The sequence below is a fragment of the Cupressus sempervirens genome, chromosome 6 (assembly GCF_028749045.1).
Source record: "Cupressus sempervirens isolate cs-2001-9-10 chromosome 6, ASM2874904v1, whole genome shotgun sequence".
In the NCBI taxonomy this organism is placed as follows: domain Eukaryota; kingdom Viridiplantae; phylum Streptophyta; class Pinopsida; order Cupressales; family Cupressaceae; genus Cupressus; species Cupressus sempervirens.
In genome coordinates, this window is record NC_143123.1 from 296,688,499 (window position 1) to 296,709,505 (window position 21,007).

General features: G+C 35.0%; 1 protein-coding gene across 2 annotated transcripts in view; it reads left to right on the plus strand.

The window, feature by feature from the left end:
- The window catches only part of SCAB1 (plectin-like protein), a 215,207-nt gene that overhangs the window by 30,022 nt on the left and 164,178 nt on the right, over positions 1 to 21,007 (plus strand). For both annotated transcript variants that reach the window (XM_089787925.1, XM_089787926.1), the window contains exon 3: positions 4,548 to 4,640. In XM_089787925.1, coding sequence (XP_089644051.1) covers positions 4,548 to 4,640 — 93 coding nt within the window. The remainder of the gene's footprint in view (positions 1 to 4,547; positions 4,641 to 21,007) is intronic.

Sequence of the window (21,007 nt, forward strand, 5' to 3'; positions counted from 1 at the left end):
TTCGAAAACATTCCTCCTTCATGAAACACTATTATAACTTTGGTCAATAGTTTATTTTACAGTATTTCTATTCATTAGAAATGATGGGGCACTTGTTTCGAGCCATGTATCCTTGATTGCTTCCAATGATGACTTTACTCAGCTTTCTCCTCTGCTAATAAGCTTGTTCACATCTTTAGACACCTATGATTAATATGATTAAGGGCTGTTACTATAGCTCGTTAATTGGGAAATCTGAAGCGGCTGAAAGAAAGCTCATTGCCATAAATGCAATAGGCTCTCATATACAATCTCCCTCTCTCCATTCTTGAATGCCTTCCCCAGTGGGCCTCTTTTATGTAAAGCTGAAACATGCTCTTGTTCAGAATATGGTGGCATTGGTATGAAAGGATGTAGGCTAGCTGGTTGTGATAAGCCACTCGGATGTTTGTGTAAACTTTTGTTGGCAAGAGACTGTGCTCTTTTCTTTGATCTATTACGTTCCATGTCAACATCCCATTGTTTTCTAATATAAGCTAATATTTGATTCTTTGGCTGCCCTCTTTTATTTGGCTCAGGACAAACTCTTATTCCCTGGTAAGGATTAGTGCAGAAGTGAGCCTTTACTTCAGAGTAGGAGCTCTTAGACTCTTTTTGACACTGGTTACAATGTCAATTATAGCCTCCACCAAGTTTTTCAATCATTGTCATATGTTGCCGAAGAGATGATGATCACCAAATTTAAATGAATTCTGTGCGTGTGGGGCAATTGAACTAAGCTAAGCTACCAGCCATTCTATATGAACCTAAAGTTAAAAAATCATTACTGTAAGATCCCTGCTGTTAGCTGACAATGAATTTAAAATCTGACTAGAGGCAATTTGACGAACAGTTAGTGTGCAACTTAGTATGAGAGTTCTGTTATCACTGTAGAATTTTTACTCGTGTATCACAGACCTTAGTACACTGAGAAAATGCAGACTATGAATAGATACGAATGATCTCTCAATAGATTTAATTATGTGTTCACCAAGAAGTTTGTAACAGTAGGGTGAAATGATCACATTCGGTTGTTAAGTCCAGAATTCAGATGTATATCAGAACTATACTAATCACATACAGACAGTCATATGCGAGCTCTTATTTCCTAGAGACTCACGTTAACCATGAGTGGCATTTCGCATTCTATCTATGCTTTAACAGCAATATAACTGATTACATATAAATAAAGAACAAGTATGGCAGATGTTGGCACCTGTAGTTCAACGTGGGAGGCTGGGAAGTTCATGCAGTACTGGAGCTGACTGTCGAAGGGTTGTGACCTCCTATTTCCATGAATGGCCAGACCTTGGAGCATTCAAATTGATTGTCCTTACCCATGGAAGACACTCTACCGGCATGAGAAGTGCAATGTTTACACTGCCATAACTGTAGTGGGTTTGTATCCCTGTCATTGTCCTGTACAGGAGTGGTGACTTACCCATTTTCCCTTAGGCTAACCGACTGTCATTCCGATTCTGCTATTAACGTTGGCAAATACTGAATATTCTAGCTCCTGCGTGATGCCTGTACTATTCCATCCAATCCTTGGGAGTAAGTCCAGCCAGTGGTTACTGTCTTCTGTGTATGAGGACGTCTGCCATTGCTGAAGAGAGAGCTATTCATGTGGTTAACCAGCTACTGCCAAGAGAAGTCTGTACTTCTTCCCAAAACGTGAGCTTTCTGAGAATATACTGAACTTAGCAAAAGAGTCTGTATAAACCATACCTGATTTAGATAACTTAGTAGAGATTCTGGGGCTACATCCAGTCTCCACACTTCTCAATAAGGGGTTTCGTCCTTACGAGAAGGATCCAGTCACATTAAAGCAACCTTTTAGGATTTTGAATAACAAAACATTTCATGTTGTCAATCCCAATGCAGCTGCTTTCTTTTATAACCTCGAAGTGAGGGGAGATGTGAGCAACTTAGCAATGTGGGATAAAAATCTATTTTGTCTTTAGTCACTTAAGTCTTTTTATTCATAAAGTGACTTTTAAATAATAAAGTACTTTATAAATCGACTTAATAAAACAATGTGACTTTAACCTTAGAATTTTCCCACTTAAATATCTCCTCTATTGAAACCAAAAGACTCCTGTGACTGGCTGGCATCCTAAAATAAATGCCGCTAGCCTATCTAGATGGAAAGATAGACCAACTAGGCACCATTAGGTCTAGCACGGAGATGTTAAGAATCTAACCTAGATAATCTACAGGTCTGATGGTACAGACCGTACCTCCTCTTCTAGGCATATATTCCTTATGAATGGCTTTCAACATAATTTATATTTTCTCTAAAGGTGCCGGCGATTTATAGGCAAATACATTAGTTTGTTCTTGGCTAAACTTAGTTGATCATAACTAACTTATTTACTATAATCGCTGGCTTAGGGATAAACAAATTTGTTAGTTAGACGCCAAGGGTTGTGTCCCTTGAGGGACATACTCTCTAGAAGGATATATATGTGGGTTGAGAATGTAGTTTGGATGACACACAATATACAGCAGTCTGATATTCCAAGCATTCTCCTTCCGACGAAAACATTTGCAAAAGATCCTTTGATATTAACAGGAGAAGGGGACATTACAATTACAAATTAAAAACTGTATACCTTATCAAAGAAATCAGCATTATAAGCCCTTTTTAGGCACCTAAAAAAACTTACCAGAAAAAGAACTTGATTTTAAAAAACTCAATTTTTTTATAAATTCAAGTTTTTTAAAATCAAGTCCTTTTTTTTGATGGTTAACTCTTCTTTGTTCAGCTATTTCTCACTTGTTGGCGTAGGTTCAATTCTTTTCTAGCCACTGTTACCCAGGGATGCATTTTTGACAAAGATTGACCCATCCCGAAAACTTGGAAACTTCTGAAAACCTGTCCCATAAAATTGTTGTTTCAGTTTTGATCGTATTTGACTTCCACCCATATGAGCTCTAAACTTAAATTATTTAACACGAACCTTATATATTAAGGTTCTATAATATATATCAGCATGCTTTATCCATGTTTTCATATGAATATTCAGAATTTCCCTATATATTTAAATACTTACCTATTTTTATACAACTGTTCCCACTGCTGTCCCCTGCCCTTCCCTGCTCTGAGGGAAACAAATTTGTCCCAAAAACCTGTTTCCCTATCTCCCTGTCTCCCCATCTTGGAAACTTCGGGTAACATAGCTTCTAGCTCTCTAATTTGAAAACATGAACCATTATCAAAACTTGAAAATGTAGGTTGGAGGGAAAAATACAGTTTTGGTCTTTATGTTTGTCAAATGAGGTTAATGTGTTATGTCCTCACTTTGGGGTGGCCAAATGCTTGTAGAATTTTCTTTCTAAAAGTAAGAATTTTAATCTTCTTAGTTATTGTTTGTGGCCTATGTTCTTTGAGTTTGCTTGTGCACATCTCAGGTATGCTTAGGGTATTGCCCAGACAACTAAGGTTCTTGAGTACTACCTAGTGCGTACCCATTGTGGATCAGGTTTGGACCTGAAGCTGGACCAAACCCATATGAGTATGGGGGGGGGATTCGCTAGTACCTGGTAACACAGATGTATTAAAGTTCAAATTGGTTGGCGTAAGTTTAAAAATATTGTCTACCTGCACTGAGGAAAAAACAGCATTTTATTAACTCTTGGCTTCCAATTTTGAGAATAAGTTACCTTCTATAATTGAATTTGGTTCCTTCAATTGTCCTTTTTGTCAAATTAACTCATGCAAATCACAAAAATGTTACCGGCGATTTCTATTGGTATTGAAGCTTTTTGGGTTTGACATATTCCCCTATTCATTGATGTATACTTCTTTAATTCCATTGATTTGGTAGTTACAAGATGTATTAGCTTAATAAGTCTTAACTTGTAGAGGAGACAAAATAAATAATTTTTTTTGATTGCAGAGACGTATTTGAAAGATACAATATATACTTTTTGTTTGTTCTTGTGCTATTTCTAATTTGTCTATTTTCATCATCCTTTATTTTGGTATTCCATTGTTATTGTTTTGTTCCAATGTTACCCCCATCTTGATTCTTTCAGTAATTAATGCTTTGTATTCCTGTCCACATTAGTGCATAATTATAACCATAGTTTGCAGACTCGGACTCAGAGAGTATTCGGCAAGCCCAAAATTTTCACCTCGGAAAAAACTTGGCATATACTCGACAAAAACTCGGGGAAAACTCGTCAAGTCAGAAAGTACTAAAATTTGAAATCTCTTAAAGAAACATATTTTTTTGGTAGAATACAATTATAAAATGTATTAAATTAGTAATTGACATTTCAATAGAGAAAATGTATAGTTTTATAGCACTAAAATGATGTGAAAAATGCATCTAATCCAATGTTTTCCTTGCATCAACATTTTTACCTCCGTTTTTTAACATCTATAAATACACGAGAGTTAAACTTGAGAGTACTCGCCCAGCAAAAAAACTTGAGAGTACTCGGCAACTTTGAGAGTACTTAGAGAGTTTGCCAACTATGATTATAACAATTAACTTATTCTGGAAATGATATTATGTTAGGTAGAAGCACTTACAGTTCAGTTGACACAGAGAGAAGGAGAACTGCTGCAAGAAAAAGCAGAAGTGAGAAAACTTGCTACTCTTTTCAAGCAGGTATATGAATATTGTTCCTTTCATGCTGTTTTTGGGTTTTTAGCTGTTGCAAATCATAATTGTTGCTTGTTTATTTTGATGGTTTCTCTCATTGTTAATCTGTAAAGTCTTCATCTTCTAGATTCTAGGCATACAGTGTCCTGTATTTATTATTTATCAATGAAAATGTATGGACACTATGATATCATCTCCCAACACCATTTTAGAAAACTTCAAAATGAAGTTACTATTATATTTTTCAAGCAAAAAATTGCGCAGTGATCTTCAGGCAGTTGATCATGTGTGCATGATGTTTTGGGAGTTCGTGTGTTTAATCAGACACATTCAATGTTAGAAAAGCTCTTAATTATCTCATTCTTCAATAGTTTATATAATAAACAATTCCTGTCTTTTTGCTTTTCATTTAGAATCGTAGAAAAGGGTTATTGTTTGGAACATTCCAGATCATGAGAAAGAGCAAAATATAATAATTATTTGATTCCAGGAGTGTTCATGTGGGCGATCTTATCCTCAGATCATTAACAACACTAATGCCAAATTTATTGTGGTCAAGGTTACATGATCATCCCATGCCCTTGCTTATGTCACTAATGTCATGTGTTGCTCTAGGTTCATAACGTCATCTAGTTAAGAAATAGATTACAGAAATACTATTAATGAAATTGCATGATTTCATGTTTTATGCTAATTATTATTGTCTTTATTCAACATCTTTAAATCTGAGCTGTCACAATAATTACTGATTATTCTTTGTCTAGATTTAACATCCTTAAATTTGAGCTGTCATAATAAATCTAGTTTACTCATATGAATTAGGTTTGCATTGATGTCCTTCACAACTTATAAGTTATAACAGAAATTCAAGATCTGTTTGTACATGCACAATCTCTAGCCTGCTAATTGCATAGTGAAAACATACACTTTTCCCTGTGTGTAAATGGCTTCATGCCTAATTTCAACAATAATCAATGACTGGTAGATTTTACTTCGCATGGTTGGTACAATCAGTACAACATAATGGTTAGATCAACCTAAGCATTAAATGCTTTTTCCTTTTTTCTAGAGAAAGATTTTGCAAGGTACAAATAATACATCATTATTGTGATTGTGAATCTGGGAAAACAAGGAGTTAAGCTAACCACAAAAGCCATAAAATTCATTTTAGGAAAACATCCTTATCACAACCAATAGGGCTATTGAAACGAAATGCATAAACACTTATTCAAATAAGAAATGCAAATATCCCTTCAATGGCGCCTCATTGCTTTTTCTTTCTCCTCTATTTTGGTATGTTGCTCTTTATTGACAAATGCATAAATAATAGCCAAAAAGCAAGGATTGATTTGATAACATAATGACGAGGATACCGTAAAGTTGTGGTTAGCTAGAAAGAAAGAAGAAACTCCATTAAATAGAAAACTAACTCGAAAATTGAAAAGTCACAATAAAGAAATGAATAGACGAGGGAAAAGAAGAGCCAACAATCAATAATAAATGCCAGATGATAAAACTAATTTGCAAAACTCTTTCCAAAAGCCCCAAAAAATCTTAAATTTATATTGAAATGTGAAAATAAAAAGCCAAAAATGAAATGAGAAAATAAAAAACCATTTGAATATCAAAATGTAACTAAACAACAAAAAATGCATAAATAAATGAAATCTATTTATGTCAAGGGGAAATAGGGAGATGGGGAAATTAATTAACTAATTGATTACCTAGAAACAAACTTTAAGACATTAATTATTTAATCATCAAAATTAGTTAACTAATCATGCCAAAATGACCAAATGCCTCAGGATGGCCAGAAGAAGTGATAGTAAACAAATAAATCAAATTGCCCCTAAAATAATAAAAAATGACAAACTGACTCAAAATCGACAAGAATGGCCAAAGTGAGCTAGTGACATACAAGACGACTACAAAGGGTACCTATGGGTGATGACTATTTTTAGGGGTCTACATTTTGCCCCTCTTTAAGACATTGTGATTTTGAGTGTTGTTTCAAAGAAAATTCACATAAAAAGATGAATTGAACACAAAAGCCACGACAGTGCCCCCTCAAAAAATTGGAAGGATAAATTGAAAGAAAGAGGCCTACTTTTTGAAAATGAAGCCAAAACATCAGATCAAAATTGTTAAAACATGTAGCGTCGGTTAAGACAATAGTTCTGATCATATGAGAATATATTCATGTATATATGTATCAATATGATTTGAATATTGATATGTATATATGCACAAATATAATCTGCATTAATCATGATGATCACTGTATATAGAACCGACTGTGCATATATATTCATTTGTTTATATCTGAGATCGGATCTCAGTATTGATCGCATTCTATTCTGATCATTATCAATTTGCATCGGGCTTTGTTAAGTCTTTGAAACGATGGATTAGTTTTGTTATAACTAACATCGGGTGTGATTAAATCACCTATTAAGTATATCGGTGAATGGTCATGTCTCCAAATGGAGACATGCCCATTCACCCATATACTCGACCATCTTTGTATATATGTTTTTACTGCCCGATATTGCAAGCATTGAAATCAATTAATGCAAGCAGATCGGAGCTAATACAAGTATTGAAGATTGAAGAAATATTTTATCAATATCTTTTGCATTGTCATTATACATATTGTGGAGCAAATCAGGTCCTTTATCAGCAGAGATCGAACCTGAAATAAAACCATACATTTTGTCAGTACTGTCATAGAAATCTGTCATAAACTTTACAAAAACAATACTGACTAAATGGAAACAAGATTAGCCAAGGAAGGACACAAGCCAATTGAAACGAAAAACAAAGCCAAACACAAGAGAACATAAGCCAAAAAAGAGGAAGTAGTAACAATCAGAATCAGGGGGGAAACATTCGTTTCCATGATTAGAAGAGTAGAAATCAGAGAGGAAGGGGAAGAGGGCAAGGATCTGGAAGAGGAGGTATTCGTGGAATTTGTTTTCACGGTGGAGAAGAAGGGCATAGGGCCTTTGAATATTCCCAGAGCCAAGGAAGGACAGATAGGAGAATTGAAGGCCAGGCTAGAGTTGCGCATGTTGATGAAGATGCCAAATCATCACATTTTGAAGATGTTGAAAGAGAAGTCCTAGTTATTAGAAGAGTCATGTTGAGTGGTGAGAATGAAGTTGATTGAAGGAGAGCCTGTTGCGCACAAGGTGTAAATGTGAGGATAAGTCTTGTGATGTGATCATTTATGGTGGAAGTATTGACAATTTTGTAACAACCAGTTTTCCCGGTTCTTAATTAACAACTAACATACTCATAGAATACAGTTATTACATCATTTTCATAGGAAGACAGTTATATTAGTCATGTTCATGTGAATGAGATTTACCGTTAAAAAAAATCAGTTAGACAAAATTTCTTAACTAAGAATTTTAAGACACCATCAATGAATTTATCATAGAATTTAAAATCCATATATTGTGAAATTTGAACCGATAAATCATTATAAGAAGGCTTTTGCAATCACCTAGATTAGTCCACAAATACCACTATAACAAAATCATATAACGACTACCATCCAATACCGCTATATCAAAATCAAATGATAATTACTATGAAAAACCACTATATAAAATTAGGGCATCACAAACCATTGTATCAATTAGGGCATCGATTACCATTGAATCATTTAGGGCTTCTGATACCATGGTATCACTTAGGGCTTTAATTACCTCTGGATCATTTAGGGCTTTAGATACCATTGTATCAATTTGGGCTCTAGATACCACTGTATCATTCATTTCCTTCTGATTGCTTAACTGTGGTAATAACTCAAGATTAGAAACTATGCTCATATTCGATATGAAAAAAATCCATAAATCTATTTCTCGCATCTAGGTGTAAAATAACTATAATTATGAAATAACTCAATTAATCTTACCTTCTTGCATATACATCATAAAAGTGATATTACTTGTTTTCGACAAACAATTTAATGTACAACTTATCTTTGTTTGTTGTATGTCCGACAACTTGGGGAGAGGTGAAACATTGTCAGGGGTTTAACCATTCAACCTCGGATCATAACTTATCCCCACACAATCTCTATCAAGAAGGTCCTCTTTACTCGGAATAGATAGGGATCATCTTATTACCCACTGAGCATCTTGGTATCTAAACACACCATTCGACTTGACAATAGGGATTACAATAACAGGATCATGTATGAGCTATTAAGTGTTTCATTACTTAGTTATTCATATCTGATTTCATCCTTGGTTCTTGTAGGTTATCTCCACCTCTTCGCCATTTCAATGGCTTCTTTGCCAGTGAATCCTAGGTGTTCATAAGATTATGAGCATTATGATTTTATTGATACACCTCTTCACCATTCCATGGCTTCTTTGCCCAGGTGAATCCTCGGTGTTCTGAATCCATGAGTATTCTGTTCATTGTTTTGAAGATTATAACAGCATGTTTATTGATACTGATTTCATTACTCACTACAGCTATAATTCGATTTCATAAAGATGTTACGAATTTACAGAGTTAAAACGAAAAGATCTCAATGATTCCAAGAATTTGCATAAGACCATCAGCAAGGTATAAATATGTTGGATGCATTTGGTTTGCTACCTAATGAAGGTGGACTTATGATATTCAATTACATGAAATGTTTCATTCATAGTCCTATTAATATATGAGCGGTTGCAGTCAGACCTTTACTCCAGTAAGGAAAGCATAAATTGATTACACATGTTTACAGTTCATATACTTAGCATTGTAAAAGTCGATTGCAGTCGGTCTTATACTCATGGAAGAAGGAATAAATTGGGAATGTAAAGCAAGTAAATCATTTTAGAAGGGAGTTATACTCTTGAAAACATATTTGTTTTAATCTCAACCTATCATTTTATACTAACTGTCAACAAACATTATATTCAATGGAAATCAAACTATGAAATTACAAATGCTTTTACTGTACCTCATTCAACCTTGGAATGAGCAGCCAACTGTAGTCGGGCTTAAAACTTAGAAAAGAAAAGGTAAAGTATGACACGTGATTGTTTAAAATTCGTGACCTATGATTAAGATATGGCTCCTCTTGCCCTGACCAGAACTCCTGCTGGCTACTAGCTCATCTGCTAATTGATACTAGATCTCAGACTTCAGTTGCTGGTAAAATAAAGAGGAAATAAGGAATTCGGGATTGAGAAAGCAAAAATTGGGAAAATGTTCAGTTGAGAACGTCTAAGCTTGGCTTAATATGACATGGATCAAATAATAGAAAAGTGAGGAAAGAATGACTTTCTTGTGTCGATTCATGGCTTCATTTAAAGGTTAGCCGTGACTCCTTGGCTTCCATCGGTTTTTGAAGATGTTCATTCGAATTCAAACATTAATTCGATTTGAAAAGAAGAGAAATAAAGAGGGAAAATAATTAAGGAGTTGAAGAGTTATAAACTTTATTTTATTATTATAATATGTTCTTATATACGTTCACATAAGTCTATTGATGAGCTGACATCATTAGATTATATTATTATAATTTATTGGTGCCATTTCATTTTTATATTTATGTGTTCATATGTAAGTGTTTATTATAATGATAAGATAAAAATTAATAAACAATCTCTAAAGGTATGTATTATATTTTAACTCAATTATTTCATGTTTCTCAATTTATTTATTTAAATAGCTCATGCGGGTACCATAGATTTATCCTGTTTCAAGTCTCTAGGTTCTCAACCCATCTGCATAGTGATGGTGATGCTCCTGTGGTTAATTCTTTTTAGACAATGCTTCCACCCCTTCGACGTGTTTCTTGCAAGGAAATTCTCTGTAGTTAAATTATATTATCATAATAAATTATTTAATCATAATTAACAATAACAGTTAACCATCTTCTCAATTCCATGAATTCGTGACAAATGATCAGCAAGCTTGTTATCTTCATTTTGAAATTATAACGACTAACCATCTTACCATTTCATAGGATTATAACCAAATTAATTGTCAACTGACTTCATGTGAACCTCAACGGCTATATTTTAAATTAGGTAAAAAATTGGGATTTAACAAATTTGGTGTTAGAAAAGATGGTCACAAAGTTAAAGTTGAAAAGGCAGAAACAACCATATCTGTACTGTATTGCCTGGGTGCAAGATACCACAAGGTCATGGTCAATGAGAAATCCTTAGTGAAGTTCAAGCCTGGAAGCTACCACGATGAGGTGCTGTGTGATATCATGCCTATGGACAGATGTCATATGTTGGGGGGTGAGTCGTGGCAATTTGACAGGAATGCTGTACATGATGGGCGTGCAAATATCTAGAGTCTGACAAAGGATGGAGTGAAACATAAGCTGAAGCCATTGAAGGATACAGATGAAAAGGTATGTAGTGTTGCTAGAGTATGTTTTGTTGATGGAAAGAAGTTCCTAGAGGGTATGAGGTGTGAGCATGTGTTTTGCTGTAATTCCAAAAGATGGTTAGGAAGAAGTAGAAGAGGTACTTGCATAAGTTACAAATTTGTTGGAAGAGTTTCCAGACATTGTATCAAATAATGTATTTGATAGATTTCACCAATAAGGAAGATCAGTTACCAGATAGATTTGATTACAAGAGCCTATTTGCCAAACAAGGCAACACACAGAATGACATTGATAGAAAGTGAAGAATTGAATAGACAAGTGCATGAGTTGTTGTAGAAGGGTTTGATTTGGGAGAGTTTGAGTCCATGTGCTGTACTAGTAGTATTAGCACCAAAGAAGAATGGAGAATAGGGGATGTGTGAAGATTTGTGGGCTATCAACATAATCGCAATCAAGTACAGATTTCCATTGCCGCAAATGGATGATATTATGGATCGTTTGAGTGGAGCTGTGTATTTCACAAAGATAGCTCTGAAGAGTGTGTACCATTAGATTCGCATTAGAGAAGGATATGAGTGGAAGACTGCATTCAAGACAAAGGAAGGATTGTACGAGTTGTTAGTCATGCGTTTTGGGCTAACCAATGCACCATATAGTTTAATGCGGATCATGAATGAGGTGCTGAAGGAGTTTCTGAGTAATTTGTCATTGTTTACCTAGATGATATTTTGATCTTTAGTAAGACATTGGAGGAGCATTTGGTGCACATTCATAGGGTGTTTGATAAGTTGAGGGAAGAAAAGTTGTTGATAAATTTCGAGAAGTGTAGTTTTGTGAAGGAGTTGGTGTACTTGAGATTTGTAGTTTCAGCGGAAGGTCTAAAAATGGACCTTGAGAAAGTGAAGGCTATCCTTCAATGGCCTACTCCAAGGAGTGCGACTGAGGTAAGGTCTTTTCTTGGACTAGCTAGTTTTTACAGAAAGTTTATTAGAGGTTATAGCAGTATTTGTGGACCCTTAACTGAAACAATGAGAGGGGATAGTAAAGAATTTAAGTGGACTGCAGGAACATATAAGAGTTTTAATCCGTTGAAACATAAAGTTACAAAACAACCTGTTTTAGCACTTCTAGATTTTAACAAGGTGTTTCAAGTAGATTGTGATGCTAGAGGTACTGCAATAGGCTCTGTTTTGAGCCAAGAAGGTAGATTTGTTGCTTATTTCAGCGAGAAGTTGAATGAAGCCAAAAAAAAGTATTCATTTTATGATCATAAATTTTATGCTATAGTTCAGGCATTGAAGAGGTGGAGACACTATCTTCTTCCTAAATTTGCAATATTTGAATTGTCAAAGAAATTGAACCAAAGGCATTTGAAATGGGTTGAGTTTTTGGTGAGTTATACATTTGTTTTGAAATGCAAGAGTGGGAAGTCTAACAGAGTTGCCGATGCTTTTAGTAGGAGACAACTTTTGCTGACAAAGATGCAAATTGAGGTGGTTAGGTTCAAGGAATTCAAGAATTCATATCCAGAGGATCCTGATTTTGGTGAAGCTAGGAAAGCTTGTATAAAACCTCTTACATTTGACAAGATGAAGTGGTTGGATTTCATAATCCAAGATGGTATGCTGTTCAAAGGAAGTCAGTTGTGCAGTCCAAGAAGTTCTATGAAAGAGAATCTTTTCAAAGAGAAGCATAGTGGAGGATTGGCTAGACACTTTGGTAGAGATAAAACCATTGCTTTGGTTGCTAAGAATTATTATTGACCACAGTTGTAGCAAGATGATAAGAAGTTTGTACAAAGTTGCAGAGTATGTCAGATGGCAAAAGGAGTGAAGCAAAATATAGGGTTGTATCAGCCATTACCTGTACTGGAGAAGTCGTGGGAGGATGTCAACATGGATTTCGTTCTTCGTTTACAAAGAACTCAGCGAGGGCATGGTTCAATATTTGTGGTGGTTGATAGGTTTTCAAAGATGACACATTTCATTCTTTGCAAGAAGACTAGTGATGCTGTTCATGTAGCAGAGTTGTTTTTTAGAGAAATAGTGAGACTACATAGTCTACCAAAGAACATAGTTTCTGATTGAAATACTGAGTTTGTTGGGTATTTCTGGTGTACACTGTAGAAGAAATTGAAGTCAGATTTGAAGTTCAGTTCATCACATCATCCACAGACTAATTGACAAATATAAGTTGTCAATTGGAGTTTGGGGAACTTGTTGAGATGTTTGGTTGGAGACAAACCAAAAGGCTGAAATTTGATTTTACCATAGGCATAATTTGCATATAATATTTTTGTCCATAGGAGTATTGGTAAATCACCATTCCAAATTGTATATGGGAGTAGTCCCACAAATGTTTCTGAATTGAGGCAGTTGGATAAATGAGAGAAAGCAGTGCTGAAGTAGAAGATTTTTCTGAACATTTGGAGAACATCCATGAGGTGGTGAGGAATACATCACAAGAATGAATACACAGTACAAGGCTAAGGCAGATGTGAAAAGGAGGTATACAAAATTTTAGATTGGAGATGATGTCATGGCCCATTTGAGGAAGGAGAGATTTCTAGTGGGTACATATAAGAATTTGAAAATGAAGAAGTTTGGACAATGCAAAATATTGAAAAGACATGATTATGGAAATACCTATAAAGTAGAGGTGCTCGGTGAACTAAATATTTCACTAGTATTTAACATTTCATATCTGATAGAGTATCATGAAGGAGGTGAAGGAGATGAAGTTACAGAAGCACAAGGGAGTATTCAACAACTACTTCATCTACAAAAGAGATTGATGAGATATTGGATAGTTGTGTTGGAAGAAGCACAAGGAACCAAACATATGAAGAGTATCTGGTCAAATGGAAAGAGACGCTAGTGGAGGATTCATCATGGCTAGTAAGGGAGGAGGTCGATTGTCTTAGTTTACCTCTGTCGATTGTCTTAGTTTACCTCTGACTACCTGAGACGTGACAAGGTCGCTTCTCAAATTACACTGTGTCTGATGCAGGAGCATCCTGGGTGTAAGGGCAATCTTGCATCACCCAAAAATATTTCTATTTTTAGTTTTATGTTTTTAATAAGGGCTATTCCTATGCAGAGCAGCTAGCTAATTTTAGTAAGTTGGTCTTATGTGCTTAGAGTGTTCTAATCTCATATGTGAAGGTTCATCTTAGACATATCAGTCTACTAAATGAGTTTCATTGCTATATCATATGTATTAGTGGAGTTATTGCATATTTTCGGTATGAATTTTGGCTATCCAAACTTAAGGTTCAGTGATAAAGGCCTAAATGGCTCTGAAACGAGGTCAAACCTCAATTAATGGATGTTTGTGCGAGCTGTTGCTGTAGAACTTAAGTTGAGGATCCCAGAATGGGGTTATAGTTTCCAGAAGTTGGCCATCCAAAAATGTAATTGGTAAATTGTCTTGAGCCGATTATATGTCATGAAGTGTAATAAAATAATATAATATGAGGTTGGTTTGCCTCAAGGGTTAGGGCTTAGTGTCTAGAACATTCTCATGCAGTGGAAAATGCCTATATACTGGTAGGTTGTCTAGGACAGTTCTGCGTGATAGTAATAGCTCTGTCTTGCAAAATAATGTAAGGAAGCAGGTTTGCATATTGTAATTCTTTAATTCTGCATTTGCGGCGATTATAAGGAGCCAATATTTTGGTTCTCTCAAATTGTTGTTTCGTTAGTTTTGTGTGTGTTTGTGGTATTAAGTGGAGCATCCTTCATCATATAGGGGGGGGGGGGGGGGGGAGTGTATGTTTGAACTTAGATTCTGTAAGGATACCAATGTCTTGAGAAAGTGGTATGCAATTGAGGCCATGACGATTAGGATTTTCTTTGACATGGATGGGTTCTAATATGCCTTGCTCGCAGGGGCCTAACTCTTTGTTTTGATAAAGCACGCTTTGACAAATATTTCTACTAATGGGATATTTGTCACTAGATGCAAACCCATTTTGGGGTGGATATGGCATGGAGGAGATGATAGGATTACAAAGTAAAGAAAACCAAATGTGAGTGTAGCAACCCTTTTGATATGTAATGGGATCATAAACATATTGTGCATAAGTGTTGGAATCATGAGAGGGATGAAGAGATATAATAGGTTCTTCATGAGGTGGAATAATGGGAATGTCGGGATCATTAGCAAAATAAGATATTGTAGTGGACATGGAGGAATAGGATATGAGGATGAAAGGGTAGATAGATCTTGAGGAGGATCTAGAGGGATGCTAAGTTCTTGTGTTAGGCATGACAATAAAAGAATGCTTTAATCTAGACTTCGAAGGGGTTCATCAATTTCCATATGAAGTGTGTTTTGCTCTTGTCCTTGGTTTTAATTATTAGGGATAATGAAAAGAATGACACGATCTTGCTTGGGAAGTGGAAGGTTGACAAGACTTGGAAGGACACCTTGTTCTTGGGATGATGGGGATTGTCATTGATAGAATGGACAAAGATGGTAGGATCATCATTAGATTCTAGGAAGATAAGATCTTAGCAAACAATTGGATAGGATTGGTATCTCTTAGGATCTTGATTAATTTCAAGGCTCATTTTTGTGTGCTTTCGATCACCCTCTTGACATGGGGTATCAACTGAGATATTTATGGGGCATTCATGGAAGAAGTCAATGTTTTGAGATGAGGAGATGCACATTCAATGGTACTCACCATGGTAAGTTTGTTTGGGAATGGAGCACATGGTGGGATTGGATCTAGAGTTGCTGAATTGTGATAGGGACTTATACCGAGGAATGGATTAGTTTGGATTTGTATTGTGGATAACCCTTGTGAGATTTTATTTTTGGATATAGATTTCTCTTGTGAGACTTTTGGGGTTAGAGGAATGGTGGTAGATCTGAAGGCAAATTGATGGACACTTTCTTGTTGGGATATGGATGGGTCATTAGTATGATTTCGAAATGAGCCATTGCTAGACATGGGTAAATAATTGTGATCATTCTCAAAGTTAGCTCCTTCTGTATGACCCGGTTTTTGAGATAAATCTTTGAGAGTTTTGGGTTAGGATTTTCATTGTTTGGATGGTTTTGTTTGTCTACAAAGTTGTAATTTGCTCTTCATGGATTTAGCTTAGAGTTTGATTCTATTTTCTCTTGAAGGCGAAGGGCATATGTAATAAGGTCACTAGGCACCAATGCTTCACAAGCTTTCTCAATTTATTCTTGAAAAAATTCTGCTAAAAGGTCATGATTGTTTTGCTAGGACTTCGAATCTAAGGATGGTTGAAATTGAACATGTGATTCTTTTTGAGAATTCCAAGGTGATTCAAGATAAACATAATTATAAGTTGGATGGAAATTTGATTTGTCGGACATGATATTTGATGGAAATTTGATTTGTCGGACATGATATTTGTTCTATTTGTCAAAGTCAAATTTAAACAAGGAGCTAGTTTTAGAGAATTGGGAATAATTTTCAAAGTTGTGTTGTGGTGGAGCTCCAAATAAATTCATATGCAATGATGGGGGTGAATTTGTATGTGAGCCTCTATCGATATCATACTATGAGAATTGTGTGGGATGAAATTGAAATGGTCTTGACTTGAAATTGCCCATGATGGTCTTGAGGAATTTGCTTGCCCTGTAGCAGCTTGGGACCTTGTTTCAACCATGGGTATGGACGTATATGAGGAATACCTAAGGAGTACCTAATATGATTCTAAAGGGTGGGAGACAAATGCAACCTAAAGGAGACAAAATGATCCCTATACCTCTAAAGTGTTTTGCGAAAAGAGAGCCAAATGTGACCATCGAGATGGAGTTTGACTCAAGAGGCGTTTTAACAAAATAAAGGCAAAGGACAATATAAGTACAAGATTATGATAATGTGGAGGTCAAGGACCTAAATGCAAGCTAGAGGTATGGACCAAATGAATGATGGCTAAGGGATATGGTGAGTCCAAAATATAATGAAAAAATGGTAATAAGGACAAGGTTCTAACTGAAATCTAATGTCACAAACTAGGATAAGTGAAATGAGTGAGCAAAGAAGGTATGATAGGATTACCCAAAAAATGATCAAAGGGGTACTATGGAAGACTAGACTCTAAGATGAAGGATGCAAATGAGGCAACATAAGGAACATGCATGTATGAAGGGTTGAAACAAAGCTGTAAGGTTTTCAGTTTCCTATGTTTGTAAGGTTGAAAATTTGGACATTGCTTGATGAAGGTTTGACAAATGTATTTGGGTAAATGTTTTGAAGGTTTGGACAAGCGATGTTTAATTAGTTATATGTGTTGAATACACACACCAAACAAAGTGTTTGTTTAGGAATTGAAGTCAAGCACAACCTATGGTTTAGGATAGGACAATACTTGATGAATCACCTTGCAATAAAATACAACTTTTGATCAGATAGATAGAGGCTTGAGGCAGTGGCTCCCCCTTACATGATACTCACTACTCAGACACGCCAAACCTTAAATTTTTAAAGACCCAAAAATCTCGAGAAATCTTTTATCTCAAACTGAAGTACATGAGGGGTATGCACATATCACTGTCCTTGAATCAACAAGTAGGGGATTTTTGCCACTAAACAAGTGGTTTCTAGTATGACTCAATTGGCATGTTACAAGTGTCCATCGAGCCACTTAAAGCTCTGACCAATCCTAGTAGGGGATATATTCAAACACATGCCCCATTTATAACTGCCACTGTACGGTAAGCACTAATAGCAGTCAGACTTGGGTTTGGCCTTACCTTAATCTATATAGTGGATCAAATGACATCCATTTGAGGTTGTTCCCCTGGGGCAAGTACCTCTTTCGCATGCCTCTGTTTGCACTCTATCCTTAACAAAAATGTGCAGCAGCACCTAACACATTAAACACTTGTTGAATTTTAAGCCCCAAAATGAAATTGTTGCTGAACTAAACAGATTCTTTGTTCCAAAATCAAGTCTTTGACAAATGTCGTGCACAAATGTCATTAGTAGTTTCAAAATAAGGCCTTTGCCAATCAATTAGTAATTTAGTAGCTACACAAGCACAGAAAGAGAAAAAAATAGACCTCCCTAAAAGAAAATCAAACCAAAGTTAAAAATCTAAAAACCAAAATCTAGTCTAAATATCGAAAATTAATCTACACTAATTAACAAAATTAAACTTAAACTAAATTAAATAGAAACTAATCTAAAATAAAAAGAACTAAACAAAGCTTAATCTAAATTAAAAATAGCAATTAATCTGAACTAAATAAGTAATCAAAACTTAGCCAATCAACAAAACTAATTCCAATGAGATCTAAACTAATTCTATATCCAAGAACTAAAACTGATTCTAAGGTTATTCCATTATGGATGCATGATTTGCAGATTTTTCCAAATCTGACTTGATTTCTATCTGCAGAACCTGAGAGAAATCAGAATTGGCAAGTTGATTGAGCTTTTCGAGAAGTGTCAGCTGAATTTTTATATTCCACCAATGAAAATTGTAAAGTAGAGAGTTCGAATCTACAGTAATACTGGAAAAGATGTGAGAGTATATACAAGTATATTGTTAAGTGAATCTATAGGAAGATAAATAGATCAGGGAAATAGAATCGAATAATCACAATATGTTTTGCACAAGTAAAATAAGCTTTGAAGCATCTTTTGAAGTATCAAACATTTATACTCAATATACTAGGAATATGAAACTAGGGCCTTCAACATTTATGCTCTAATATACTAGGAATATGAAATTTGGGCCTTCAACCTCTCATATGCGTTCCTCTTGCACTCATGGAAAGCATGATGAATAGAACACCATTGGCACCTCGATAGAACTCAACTGTTTAAACCCAGCAAGCAAAATATTATTTGTATCTTCACAAATGTCTTATTTGCCCACAAACCTTTTGACTTGTGAATACATAGGAGAAACACTCAATACCATTGGGTTATCAAGCCAATCATACTCATTGATTAAATATGTGCATTCATGCTGTAAGCTCAACTACAACCCCCAAAATTGCAGTACAAGTATATATAAAAAATCATTAGTTAATGATGGTTGTATTGCAATTTTCAAAAAGTTCTGGGAAACATATGCAAACAAGCTTGCCAATAAACCTGTTAAACACAAGCAACTATTGTTAATGTCTTCAGAACATAGCACTGCTGTCAAGTTCAAAATTCTAGATGCAACTGTAGCGCAAGACCCTTTGCATTGTGGTGGTGGTCAGATAATTCCCACTGCTAGACTAGTTGCCTATTTCACTCTTCTAATGGCAAGTCCTTTGTAATGGAGCCAGTGTATTATGTAGAGATCAAAATTCCTACTGATTGTATTTCTGCAATCTATATGGTGCTGTCCCTGAGGAGAGGGCATGCTAGATCTAATGAAGCAAAGCTTGGAACACTGTCATATATTGTGAAGGCCTTTTTCACTAGTTATTTTATCTTTTTGTTTTGAGACCAATACACAGGCAAAATGTTAGTATGCAAAAAACTAACTTGAAAAGCGACTGAGTTTAAAGACTATTTCTGGTACTAAGTTTTAAAATCAAAGGCTCTTGTCAAAGACTATTGGGCTTCGTTTCAAGCATTTTCCATATAGCATTTACATCTGGTTCACCATTTGTAGATAGGGAAAAGCGTTAGTATGTGAATATGTAAAGTTCACCTACAAATAGAATAAACAATCCCCTATCATTCAATGAAGATTTTAAACAAATTTACACAATTTGTTTTTGAAAATATAAATAGTAAACCATGCAAACTCGAGAGCACGCGCCATTGTTCTTTCTCCTCTTTAATGTTGCTCTTGAAATGATAGTTGCGTTAATAACATTTGAAAAGCAAGTATGAAAAATTTGATAATAATGAGGATACTCCAAATTGTTTATTCTAAAAAGAAATAAGAAAGCCCATTGAGTAGAAACTGACTTGAAAACTAAATGTTAACAATAGACAAATAGATAGACAAGAGGGAGAAGAAGAGTCAATAATCAATAATAAAAGCCAGATAATAGAATTAGCTTGTCGATTTTGCTCCAAAAGTCCAAAAGTTTTTAAAATTATTTTGTATGTAAATGTTAAACTAAAAAGGGAAATACAAAGCCAAAAATGAAATGAGGAAATAAAATGCCATTTGAATATTAAAATAGTCAAGTGTAAACTAAAAGACAAAATATGCATAAATAAATGAAATCTATTTATGCCTAAGGGGACATAGGGAAATTAATTATCTAATTAATTCCCTAGGACGAAACATTAGGACATTAATTAAATAATCATCAAAATTAGTTAATCACGCCAAAGTACATGTCAGGTAATAGATAAATCAAAATGCATTAGGATGACCAAAATACATGATAGGATAATAGATAAATCAAAATGCGCCAAATAATAAAAAATGATCTAAAGTTGACTATTGGCTTAAAGGACAACTAAAAAGGGGACCTAGGGGTGATGAGCATTTTTGATGTCTAAATGATTACAAGAATAAACAAGATAAATAGTTTGTGATTACATCAACAATATTCTAACAAACGAATTCTAATATTTTGAATTAACAACCTTAGACGAAATAAGTTACAATCTAAACAGTAAGAAGATGATAAAAGTTTTAGGTGCAATTGAAAATGTCTTGACCAAATGTAATGTCCTTGCTATTAGTGTTAGCTTTGGACAAGTAGAACCTGCAAAGAAATGTTAAATTTAAATATGACAAGCTTAACTATAATAGTCTAGGTGCAAGCGCTACCCCAATTCTAACCCCAAACCTTAAGAACGTCTCCGGACTGGGTTTTCGAACCCTTAGTCATTTCATCATCTTCTATGGAGTGCATTTTTTAAATTAGCTTAAGGAGGATTGAGGTAATGGCACAAATAATGCTTTGCATTATTTGAGACATTAATAATATTAAACAAAGAAATTTAAATACATGTTTTATCATTTTTTTAATCAATAAAAGGCCAATGCACATATTTTATTAATTAAAACAAAGGTACAAAAACAATTGCAACCCTATTCAGTGCGGGTGCCAGCAGGAA